The sequence below is a fragment of the Cebidichthys violaceus genome, unplaced genomic scaffold (genome assembly GCF_023349555.1).
Source record: "Cebidichthys violaceus isolate CVI_PGR_0920_01 unplaced genomic scaffold, fCebVio1.0.p SCAF_1, whole genome shotgun sequence".
Classification (NCBI taxonomy): Eukaryota; Metazoa; Chordata; class Actinopteri; order Perciformes; family Stichaeidae; genus Cebidichthys; species Cebidichthys violaceus.
In genome coordinates this window covers 18,418,482-18,431,533 of record NW_027176262.1, presented here as the reverse complement: position 1 = coordinate 18,431,533, position 13,052 = coordinate 18,418,482, and the positions used below count along the sequence as shown (strand labels likewise).

At 41.3% G+C, this 13,052-nt stretch overlaps 1 protein-coding gene across 1 annotated transcript; it reads right to left on the bottom strand.

The window, feature by feature from the left end:
• Positions 1 to 4,810: 4,810 nt before the first annotated feature.
• Positions 4,811 to 11,743, bottom strand: rhbdd1 (rhomboid domain containing 1). Its single transcript, XM_068713257.1, has 8 exons — positions 11,470 to 11,743; positions 10,303 to 10,467; positions 9,777 to 10,056; positions 9,243 to 9,375; positions 8,632 to 8,720; positions 8,266 to 8,331; positions 7,701 to 7,832; positions 4,811 to 7,586 (listed from the first exon to the last, which is right to left on the bottom strand). Exons 2-8 carry the CDS (start codon positions 10,453 to 10,455, stop codon positions 7,480 to 7,482), a joined length of 960 nt encoding a protein of 319 aa, XP_068569358.1. The 5' UTR covers positions 10,456 to 10,467; positions 11,470 to 11,743; the 3' UTR covers positions 4,811 to 7,479.
• Positions 11,744 to 13,052: the final 1,309 nt, after the last annotated feature.

Here is a 13,052-nt window from a genome sequence, read left to right as displayed (position 1 = left end):
AAGTACCTTATTCTTCATTTTATTTAAGCACACATGCAAGTATTAACAGCAAATAAATGTATTGCAAAGAAGTGAAGTGTCAAATCATCGATGCAGCATTTTAATGTTCACTTGTATATTAGCAACTTTATGAATATAGAGAGTAAAAAGTTTATGAATTCCCTCCGATAAATCAATAAATAAATAACTTTTACACTGAAGACATTCAAAGAACACATCACAGCATGTCATCACTGGCATCATGGCATCATCGCAAAATGGCCATAGACTTTTTATCATTAAAGCCCCCATATGAATAACTCAATAACAATCCACATTGTCACATTTTTGGGGGGAGGTTCACCACAGTAACCTGTGTGTGTGTGTGTGTGTGTGTGTGTGTGTGTGTGTGTGTGTGTGTGTGTGTGTGTGTGTGTGTGTGTGTGTGTGTGCGTGTGTGTGTGCAGGCACATATTTCTTGTAGCTCTAGCTCAGATGGCTTCAATGTTCTTCACGTGTTTTGTTTCCTTGGTGCATGAGGCAGGGTTCAACACTAGCTTTTAAAAATCGTTGCCAGGCGTGCAACCAGGAATCAGCTTCTGAAATATTAAGAAAACTGCTACAAACAAAATATACTTGCTTCATTTTGTTGTTTGCTGCCCCTATTTTTTATGTATTCATCAGCCAAAGCCAAGGAGCTCCTCATTGACTTCATGGCAAAACCCCAAAAGACCCTGTCACCACCACCAACTCCTTAAAATTCCTCGAAACACACATTAGCAATAACCTGAAGTGGAACCCTAACACTGAACACATCATTGCAAAAGCTCAACAATGAGTGTGTGTTTATTTTTTTCTTAGAGAGCTTAAATAGTACCGCAAAAAGCAACAACTTCTCGTTCTGTTCTACCCAGCCCTCATCGAGTCCATCGTCACTCTTACCGTCTCTTACGGCAGCACAGTCAAACATAAAAAGGAACTACTGCTGATCGTGAACAAGGCCTTCAATATGATAGGCAAACCTCTCCCCACAGTTGGATCTCTACATACTCCGAGCAAAGAAATCAAAGGATCTTCAGGATTTGTTGCGGGAGTCTTGTGACGGCAAAGAGAGGAGTTTCATTCTCTGGTGTCCAAGGCAGAAGGAGAATGCATTCACCAGTTTGGATTTTAAGGTGTGTTTCGTCTGTTCTTCACACTGGGGCCTACTCCTGCACGGTGGGCCAAGAATAGACCCCTGTGGTTCTCCATTTCTGAAAGCACACAGGATCTATAGCAGAGAAAGGATCACGAGTTGGCGATGTAGGGATATTGTTGAATTGATGTGGTGAAACACTTCACAGTACTTTATTTCACAGCTTTGAAAGGTGTGAGTTTGTGCAGAAATGGGTCACCCAGATAGCTGGGATGAATCAAGGAGTTTGGTAACTCTGTAGCTTACTGACAGACATGCAATCTCTGATCTGCAGGCAACCCAGGAGGAAAGACACTGAGAGTGTGTGTGTGTGTGTGTGTGTGTGTGTGTGTGTGTGTGTGTGTGTGTGAGAGAGAGAGAGGGGGGGGGGAAGAAAGGTATCGTGAGATCAAAACCAGTGCTAGATTGTGTGAGACGAATCGAGAGACAAACAGAAAGAAACATCAAGAGAGAGAGAGAGAGAGAGAGAGAGAGAGAGAGAGAGAGAGAGAGAGAGAGAGAGAGAGAGAGAGACGCACACAAGGAGGTAGAGATACAGAGAGAAAAAGGGGAAAAAGAGAGTTTCAGAAAAGGCAGGAGGAGAGTGCACACACTGGGGAGAAATCAAAATTCAAAAGAGAGAAACATTCCTAAAGCAAGTAGAGAGAGACGCACTGAGATGCAGGAGAGAACAAAAGAAAGAAACGTATGAGGGAGAGAATGTGTGACAGCAGCACAGAAGGCAACAAGGTAAAAAAGTAGATTTGACCCCTAAAAAATGTAAAAACTCTGAGGCTGGTTGTGTTCTGGGGATGCAATCAAATGAATTTTGATGCTTTATCTGTCTAGCTATCTTTGAAGCAGACACTGTACTTTCCAAAGAACACATGCACATCCAGAGCAGTTTAACTGGAGGTTTTTACAAAGAGAAATAAAAATCGACTGGTATAGTTCAACATTAAATGAACTCTGCAAAGTTCAGTTCAATATAGTTTTCAAAAGCTATTTTCCATAAAAATACACATATCACAATTATGCATTCCGTATCAGTATCAGTAAGGCTACAGCATCAAGACATGTTTATACACAAGTTCTGAACACTGCATATCTAGAGCATGGTCTTTCTTTTGCATTCAGATTTAATTTGAGTGTAGTACTCCTATCTCCTTTGTTTACTCCTGTCCACATGTCTACATGTCCTTGAGGAAACCACTGAGCCCCACTGAGTTTCTGTGAGTGCTTTGGACAAAAGTGTCACGCTACACGGTGAATATACACAATATTAATTAAACTGTTTTCATCATTGCTTCATACTGATTTAGACTAAATCCATACCAATCTCAAGCAGTAATAAGGGGAAGCACATTTTTTGCATTATGGGCTACAACTCAATGTCACGAGGACCACATTTTATTTCGTATGAGCAGTATTTTGAATGACAGGACAAGGGGAGAATACAGTATATTTGGAATAACTGATCAAACAGCTGGTCGAAAAGACAAATGGCTGGAAGACAAGCTTCTAGACTTTCTTGTGTCTTGTTTTCATGTTCACTAACTTCAAGGCACAAGCTAAGCAGTGGAAACCCCACTTTGGTTCCCTGTTAGGATAATGCAATACTGTGCTAATCCTCCGCTGACAGATGAGAATTGTTTACTGACCTCTAAAGAACATCATATCGCTGCAAAAAAAGAAAGAAAGAAACATTTTATAAATAGCTGGAAATAATTCCATATTTGTGTTATTAACATCTTAAGCAACAAGGCGAATGATCGGTTTTGTATTCCTAAAGTCTGTAATGCAAAATATGGTTCATAATTATTACCATGAGCCACCACTTGCATTCATATTTGACTTGGACAGCATTTTTAGCTCTGGACCTTCATCAAGGACGTAACATGCACATGTAGGCCTCACAGTAGACTAAATACAAGAATACTGACCTGGGAATGAAAACAGCAGGATTTCGTAAACAAAAGATCAGCAAGGAAATAAAAACGACACACACAGCTGTGATACACCTTTAACAGGGTTTATCTGGTGATGGTCCTTTATGAAAAGGGTGTCAAAAAAGGAGCGTACATGGAATAAAGCGATTTTTTTTTACATCTTAAGTCATTTTTGTCTGTGAGCGGGCAATTGTTTCATGTAATGAGACTACATTAGTGTCGCTGACACTATGTCCTTGTCTTAAAGCTGCTGATGCTTTGTATGTGTGTGTGTGTGTGCGTGTGTGCGTGCCCCCCCCGTCCTGTTGAACAGAGCTCTAATCATCCAGAATGACTGAAGACACTTGCGTGGGTGCGCGGGGGCCTCCAATAGCCCAAACAGGAAGTTCCATTAAGTTCCACCACGGGGCAGGGAAGAACAGGGAGAGTGGAGAACAAAGTCAGCAGGATGATTAGAAGTGGGAGCGATGGGGGATTTCACGAGATTATCCTATAAATAGTGTGGCGAAGTTTCTTTAGTCATCATCGCCAGCATGTAACTCTGGCACGCGAGCGATAAAGCCGTTCGGAAAAATGTGCCCTGGGCTTGTACCTCTGCACGAGCTAATGCCATTCTCCACAAGACTTTACGAGTTGCTGAGTTGGATTTCAGTGCGATGAAGTTAATCACTGCACAGTGGAGAGGGGGAAAAAAAATGATCCGAAACTGCGGCTCCGTCTTTCACAAAAAGCTGGTTTCATTGATGCGGTGGTACAGCTATCGGTCCAGTGGGAGTCTGTTGGGACCCCGGCTGGCTCTGGCAGGATGCAAACACAAATTGACCTTCACGTTGGATTGAGCGGCACATGGCAGAGATGAGGCACGCTTCTGACAAGCTCAGCCAGAGAGCCCAGGGGTATGAAGGCCCACCTACATGCCTCTGTCTGAAACCGAGCCCCGTCACGGTGCGATTGTTCACCAGTGGCTTCACGGTCACCATGATGGAAGGATGACATTCTAATCACACATCTAGACAACACAGCTCTCCATGAAATGACCTGTTATGACTTTAATGCACTATAAACATACTTATAATGCGTTATAATCCGCTTGTAGCACTCATACAAAATCATAATGCTTTTTAACAAGTATCTTAACACAACATGAAGCCTTTTATAATGACTTATAAGGTCAAGTATCATATTATTTCATAATTGGCCGCCACTCACTGACATTTCTTTAAAGGATCATACAGTAGTTAATATAATTTCCATAGTTGTAATTCATTATAATAATGCATTATAAGTTACCCTAAGTGGTCATTGTTTGCTTTGAGTAAAGTAAAATATTAAATTTATGCAAAGTTACTTGTTTACTTTACGTTTTACACCATAATGAGTTATGATTATTGAGTGCTTATAACCATAATCTTAACTGCTATAAGAAGATTATAACACATTATAAGTATGTTCATAATACATTATAGACGCAGGCGTCATAGGAAGTGTTTCAACGATTTTTCTGCCATGGTGGCATATTTCTGTAAAAATTGCTCATCAGTCAGTAAGTTTTATCTTGTAAACTATAAATCATTTTCAAACGCATGCTGTAACGTTTTCATTTCCATTCAGGCAAAGGTCGGTAGAGTGGACAAAAACTGCAAAAAGTACTGTTACATTATAACAGCGAGTACTCGAGTAGAAAGTATTTATCAATATAACTAGTTGAGTGAGAGTATAACAGTATCAACAGTAGAAAGTACTTGAAAAAACATATTGACACACTTCTGTGTTGTTCCCACTTCTTTTATTGTTATGTGGCTTTGACGGACATTGTTTCTCTACAGACGATCATCTACAGGTAAAGTAAAAAAGAAAAAAAAAAAAAATATATATATATATCTATATATATATATATATATATATATATATATATATATATAAACACAATATCCCCAGTCTTTGTCTATAAAGGGTGAACACAAAATGTAAATATTACGGATATTTTTGGGGCAGAGTGTAAATCGTTGAACATACAAATCACTGTTCAGCCCAATTTAATTTGAAACCTCACACACCAACATCTGAACTGCTAAGCAAACCGTATCAACTTTATAAAAACCTATACACACTTATACAATATGTTATTTTGTTGCCATGTAATGATAACAAAAATACCTGAAGAGATAAATGAACAAAAACACTTCAGAGTTTGGCGCCACTGCAATTGATTGAACACATTTTTGTTTTTTAGCCAGCATAAAAGAAAAAAAACGACCAGTTGTCCTCATGTCTTACTCTTGTTTTCTGCTTGTAACCATGTCACCTGGAATAGAGCAGATGCCGAACGGATATGAGATTTTGATCAACTTCCAACTTCATACTGATTGAAAAGGACTTGAAGCAGAATATTCTGGACGATGAGCCTCCTCCACCCGAGATGGTCAAGTAAATCAGCCTCACAGAAGGCTGTGTCTCTCACAGTTTCGTCTCTCTTTCTCAGTGACGGTGTCACGGCGGGCGGAGCGCCGCTCGTTTACAGGACGAGGTGTGACGACGAACTGAGCTTCCCTGACGTGTGACGACACACAAAGACATGAAACCACCAACACGCCCCTTTAATGTGCGCCCCCGTGTTACAGGCACGCACAGACTGCAGCGGGCGGCACCTGCTGTGCGCTGCATGTCATCCCTGTCCTCATCCTGTCACCCCCCCCCCGTTCATGTTCTGCCAGGGCCCCTCGCTCCCCTTGGGCAGTGTGCAACAAAAAAAAAAATCTAAATACGCAAACTGTCAAATCTGTCTGATGTCAAAACATTCTACATGTGACATCGGGCTGTATAAACTAAAGCCGACTTGACTTTGATATCTAACACGCAACCTTTTTTGGCCCCTTCCTCCTACTGTGAGTCGGGGACCGGGACATACAGTTCGGATCGTATCCACTGCAGCATGGTTTCAGGCCCATGGGGGTTTGACGGCTCGTTGGGTTTCTTGGCTCTAATTTAAGCTGTCCTACTTCCCATCATGCCTCAGGGCTTTAGGGGAATCAGAGCCAGCGATGTACTTCTTCGACGTCGCTTTTGTAACTTTGCTTACAGCCAGTGTCACTCATGCTTGGTGACTGTTTAGAAAGTTCGGAGTAGTACGGTGGTGAGGTTGCAAAAACAATGTATTGAGACATGGGTAGTAGAAGTAATACATTATATGTTTTGGGGTAATTCATGTCATTAATAACACTGGGTGACATTGTTTAGCACTGGTCAGCTAAAGTCAGAAACACCGACCAGGAACAGTACTGTCAGAAGAACCTTTACTACAGATGAATCGTTACACGAGCCAGCTGGGCCTTTGTGAAACCAGATGTGGCCCATCAGGGCAGCATTCAACTATGGTGGTAGTCGAATTGTTATTACTATTAATGATTATGATGTTTTGGAAATCTGAGAAAAGCTGATTTGAAAGGAAACAAGGAATCGGTCCAGAACAGCATTGGAGAAACCCGCAGCTTTCCTCAAGTGCCAAAGAATCGTTCAGGTATTGCTGATATCGATCAGCTTCACCTACTGTCAAAATACTGTCTGGTTTAGAGTTAACATTTTGTTGAATTTCTTTTTTGTTGAATTGGCATCCTCCTGTTTTTTATTCTACTTGTGAGAAAAGAAAAATGGCTGATTTCACAGCTTTTTTCCCTCCATTACGACCACTTAAGAACAGGTGTAGATCAAAAACCACTGGACGTATACCACATTTGACTAAATCGACATAAGCTGGTCCAGCTTTGACGAGTATAAGTATCATCATTTTTGAGCTACACTTGGTTGTACGTGGTCTAGCAGTGATCTTGTCCTTTTTTTTCCTGATTTCAAAAACAGAAAGAAAAATGTTTTACAAAGTTGCAACGGAACTTTACGTCTCTGAAGTCCAGGTTTGACAAGTTCAAATACAGTACCTAGATTTACTCCTGGTCTAATGTGGTTCGAATGGAGAAAAAGAAAGGAAATTGAAATTTGTTTTCTCCTCTTTTTCAAATTTAAACTTGAGGCAATTGATATTATGTCCTGTGTCCATTTCACAACGTCAAGTGGTGTAACAACAAAAAGTCTTATTAACTTTTTTCATAATTCCCCCAATTTGAAGCTGCTTCAGCATCATCAGACATGCTCACACCTAACCTGCTCTTTAATTCTTCACATTCAAGCAGCTTTCCATAGCTAACAATTACCTCTTTGGAGGCACAGGGGGCCACACAATAAAAGAGTCAGTCTGTGTGGTTGGACCTTCTCATATGGGGGTTGCTTTTCCTCAGCCTGTGAAGCAGAATTTGCTTCAGGAGGGAGCTCCTCTCTTGGCACCTACACCTTCTTCTTCTTCTTCCCCTCCGCTGTTCTGGCAGATCAGCTGTCGAACCTCCGAAGTCTCCTCAACCTGATGTCCTCAGCTATCGCCTCCTGAGAGAGGCGGAACCCGTAGGGAGGTGGAGCTCCTCTCTGGCTGGTTTGTCCTGCAGAATAAAACGTTATTAGATTCACAACCTTTAGATTTGAGCCGACTCTTCTCTAGGGTGGCTTTTAAATCGGCAGCTTCTAGAATTCTGTGTCACCAAAACCTCCCTTACCTCCATCATTCAGACTGTTCCTGATGGCCGCCTCTATCTGCTCCTCCTCCGTCAGTCCACCTGTATGACTCGTTGTGTGATCTGGTGGAGGCTGATGGTATCCCGAGTATCCTCCACCAGTGCCACTGTAGTCTGCACACACACACACACACACACACACACACACACACACACACACACACACACACACACACACACACACACACACACACACACACACACACAAGTATTCAAATTTAAGAAAACACGTTTAAAAAGGTTGAGGCTGGTGTATTCCATAGTCCTGTTAATGTCAACAAATTCTCTGAAAAGACCAAAATCATATAGCTAATAATTTAAAGGTTCATTCAATTCCTAAACACAGTCAGACAGTGTAGTTAGTGGAGGAATCAGCTGTTGTTCCGCTATTTAGTCTGAAGTTTCTCTGGAAATCTCTCTCTTCAGGTCACAGCCAATACATTCCTCTGCCAGTCATTTCATAGTGATCAAACCAGCAGTACGACACAATCAAAGCTCTGTGTTGCGGTTAAACAACTTCTACTTCTGGAAAAAGCCTATTAGGTACCTGAAAAGCCTGAAGAGCTGTAGTACGCATTGGACTGGGAGTTATATCCATTCGAGGTCACAGACCCTGGTGAAAATGTAGACAAGCAGACAATGTCAGTGCAAACAGAAGTGTTGTTGATGCGTATTTAGATTTGTATCTAGATTAATACAGACAAACATAGATCTATACATGGACTCAAAGCTATCTCCAGTGTCAGATCTATTTCTGTATCTAAAAACTGTATCTTTAGACTTTTTTTTTTTTTTAAATCATCAATCAACAATCATTTTAAGAGGTTAAAAGAACCTACGGTTCTAGAAATGCAGTTAGCACATACACGAGTATAAACAACTCGTGAATAAAAACACACACTTAAATTCTGACCTGCACATTTCTTCATGATGGCCTTCAGTGGTCCAGCAGTGTAGAGCAGACCCACCAGGATACCGGCCAGGTGACCGACAAAAGAGGTCCTGAAGAAGAGGAGCACAGATTCATTGCTAACTAATGAAACACTGACACCTGGTGGACACTTTCAATCATAACATCCGACAGCGTGTAGAAAAAGGAAATACAAATTGATAGCCATGTTAGTGTTCTAAACGTGCTACATATTTTATTTTCTTGACATATTGTTTACATTTTTTTTTTTTTTTTTTTTAATTGCTCCAATTTTTGACATTTTTTTTTTTTAACTGCAAGCCTGAATCCTCTGATGAATAGTTTGGGGAAATCCACAATTTTACAGAGAGTACCGACAGCTGTACAGGTGTGTGGTACACAACAGGCTTGTCATACTACAGCAAATATATAGAGATCAACTTGAACTGGTCCTTTAAGCGTGGATCATCCCATTGAAAACAGAAGAATTAACCCTGGCAGTGCTGGTGCCCTGCTACGTGCACCAAGAGTGTCCGCGCTAGTTTCTCTACAGTATATCTGGCCAGTGAATCCCGGTGATTTCTTAATGCAATCATGTCTGATTGGTAACTCACCCAGGTGATGTGATGTGGATCAGCACGAGCTCCACCCAGCTAACATAGCGATTAGACACAGGGAAGCCCATCACATAGGTCACACCTCCAGGGTGGTAATGGTTACTGAGCACCTTCAGAGCAAACAGGACACCTAGAAACATCAGACATATTTACAAAGATCAGTCAATAGGGGGGTGAGGGAATTTTACCACCGGGAGATACTTTACATCAGCTGGTGTGTACTGCAATGCATCTTCACAGAAGAAAAATGGAAAAACATGTAACAATAAAAAACAAATATCAATAAACGCACACTTTGGATGCAGCCAAAGAGGAGAGAATGCAAACAGACAGCTTAGAGAAAACTAAACAAAAAGAGGAAAAAAAGTAATTATGAATAAATACCTACTTCCCTACATTTATTTGACTTTACTTATAGGAAAAGGGTATTTTTAATGTTTATTCCATGTTGTATCAGTAGCGCTACATTAAAAAAGTCCAATCTTCTAAACCAGTGTACATCTTTTGAGAGTTTTGTCGATGAGTCTGTACCTGAGAAGCCTACAGCACAGGCCATGCTGTAGGAATGGTCCTGGGTGAGCTCTGTCAACAGTGCCTCCAACACCAGATAGACCAATCCGGTGAGCAGAGAGAAGACCGACAGCAGGTAGAGGAACCAGGGGCCGCCCAGCCGTTGCTCCAGCTTGGTGCCTTTCCAGAGGAAGGACGCCATGTTGAAGTAGAGATGCCAATCATCCGCATGGTGCAGCGGGGACAGCAGAAGGCGGCGCCAGTCTTTCAACCAGTATGCCTGCTGAACACTCACACAGGCCTACGGGTTGGATAGATAGTATTATTCATAATGATACTAATAATATCAAATAAATACAGTACAAGGCAATAGTGCATGTCATTTCTGTAAGATGGTAAAGCGTCATTTAGAATTATATTTTTGACCCGTTAAAGTTTCAGCTGCTATTTACTGTGATGTAAGCCAAAGAAAAGCAGCAAGCTGTCCCATGAGATAAGTCGGAAGCAGCAAGTTGTGTAAATGATAGTCTCTGTATTTGTGCCTTACCTGCATCAGTGGAGCTGCAGGGAACAGGTAAAGGTACACGTTGAGTCCCAGGACAGCCAGAGTGACTGGGGGGATGTTGTCCAGACCCATCTGAAACACCTGGGAGGCCAGGAGCAGCAGGCCCAGATGGGATCCCCTTTGTCGGTTCCGCATACTGAAAACAGACTGGGAAGAGAAAAGTGACAGATTATAATTCAGTCATTTCTGCTTTACCAGAAGAAAAAGATAGTGGAAGCCACCAGGGAAGATGAGCCTGGATGAGAGACTTCTGGATATTCCAATGTCAAAGCCGAAAAATAAAGGTAATTGTGCTTTTGCTGCTCCTCGACTCTGGAATCACCACCGCAGAATCTCAGAGAACACTAATCACTCTTATATATCGTCTTCTTGTAATGTCTGTTTAAAAAATAGAACTACAAGATTGCATTTTGGTTGGAGTAGATAGAACCAGGACCATGAGTAGGATTCATAAGTTATATAATATATAATATCTGCCAAAACCCTAAAGCTAAAACCAGAGCATCAAGTCTTAAATCTATGAATGTGTGTCAACAGGAAGCACTTTTTAGAGTTGGTCCATTTACAAAGGTTTAGTGACTGCGTGGGATCAGAGACTTTGTGTTTGAGATAACACACGCACACGCACACACACACACACACACACACACACACACACACACACACACACACACACACACACACGCACACCTTATCTAAAAGTGGGGGTGTGCACACAAATATCTATTAAAACCATGAGCAACATTCAACTGACTCACGCAGGCATTTTGGGATCTGCCTAATGGTTTAATATGAAGGAAACAAAGGGGCATTGTTTTAAAAAGGTTTGCTTTCAAATATATGACAAGGCACTGACATCCTAGCGTTACACACTCACACTTAAATATTAGACAACACGAAAAGATGCTGTATCATACAATATAGCACAAAACTGATAATTGCATATATTATGCAGACATTATGTGACCCAAACTTCCCAGAGCCCTTCTTCAGAAAGTAATCTCTGCTAATACTAGACGAACAGTTGTAGAGTTTTGATAAATTAGCTTCTGAGCAAAATTCTTAGTAGGGGAGACGACTGCCAATAGCCTGCCAAAGAAGTCTGTTATTATGAGTATCAGCATCATTGGTGACTTAAAATAAACTTACTGTGAGTTCAGTCGGTTGTCGCGAGGCTCGCACACCCCTTTTCCTCCTTCCGCGATGCTTTAGCTAATGCTAATGCTAATACTAACATTAACGTTAGAGGGGTGTTTGTATATCAGTTTGTGTATCGAGTCCGCTTCAAATGATTTAACCCTCCGAAGACAATATCAATGAACGTATATATAGATCGTAGTCACACGTCAGCAGAATGTGTTTCTTGATATGTCATCATTTCTAGCAGTTACTAGTAACGCCTCTGCAAAAGTTAGTGGCGTTGAGTCAGCTATCACGTGACAACAGAGCTATGTAGCTGGCGCAGGCGCATTACAGATTTTGCTGTGTGATTTATCTCCAGCTATGGATGGTCTCCAGTAGAGTGAATCGCCAGCCTTCACTTTGACCATAGGTTTTGACACTTACATCAATTATACAAGTCAGCTTACAGTCTAAGACTATGGGGTCACTAAACATTGTGCACGTTTATCGTAGACACGTAGAAAACTGAAGTGATACTTGATGATAAAACATGTTTGACCTTCTAACTTGATTTGATGCAATACAGTTCGTGATATAGTTTAATCAAAGTTATTTTCGTGTTCAGAGTTGTTGCTGTTGGCACTGATATTTATTTTTCCACCGTATTGTGCCGTTGCTTTAGTGAACGTGAAGTAGATGCAAAGTAAAAGTGTTCACCATTTATACCACTAGATGGCAATATACGTGTATTTAAACCAAAGATGTAATCATATTTACCTGTGCCTTTGTTAATTACCTTATTGATACAGATGTTTTGAATGCTGATTTCATCTGATAGTTGACGTTCCTGGTTAATTTGCAACCTACTTGTATACATCATGTATTTACTTGTTATTTGTGTAATTTAAGAACTAAACATACCTACATGGAAGAGTGAGCATGTGTTGACCACGAGGCAATAAATAAAGACAATTGAAAAATAGTTTGGGTGCAGTCTTATGGACAGCTACTTGGGGGGACTACACGTCTTTCTGCAACTATTACAAACTATTCATTTAATCTTTATTTTAGATGTTCCAACATGTAGTTGAGCTATGGCTCTTTCACTTTGCTATATTTGTTATGTGGTGTAGGAGGTGGACCCAAACGCACATTGCACAGCAGGTTTTAATCCAGCAAGAGGACTTTATTTTAAATGAAAGTTCAAACAGAAAACACAAACAAAATACTACAGCACCGTGTCCAGCGAGCCGAAGCTTCTCCGGAGTCGCGAGGGAAACTCTACCGAACTCACACCTGGAAACGGTCCGGACAGGGAACAAAACAGTACGTCGATCGGTGTACTCCGTGGTACTACGCGGATCGGCCTCTTCGCGCTGGTGAATACCCGGGGCTCGACTCAACGCGGCAGGAGAGCAAAAGACAGCCAGAGAGATTAGAATGAGCTTCACTGAAACTAACAATTTCAGACTAACGTGGCACAAATTCAGACAGGTAACCAGGACGGACTGACGGCGTGTCTGCTGAAAGCTGGGGTATTTAAGTCAGCTGGGGATGATCGTCAGAATTACCCACAGCTGAGCCTAAGGAGAGGGGCGTGGTAGAGGGCG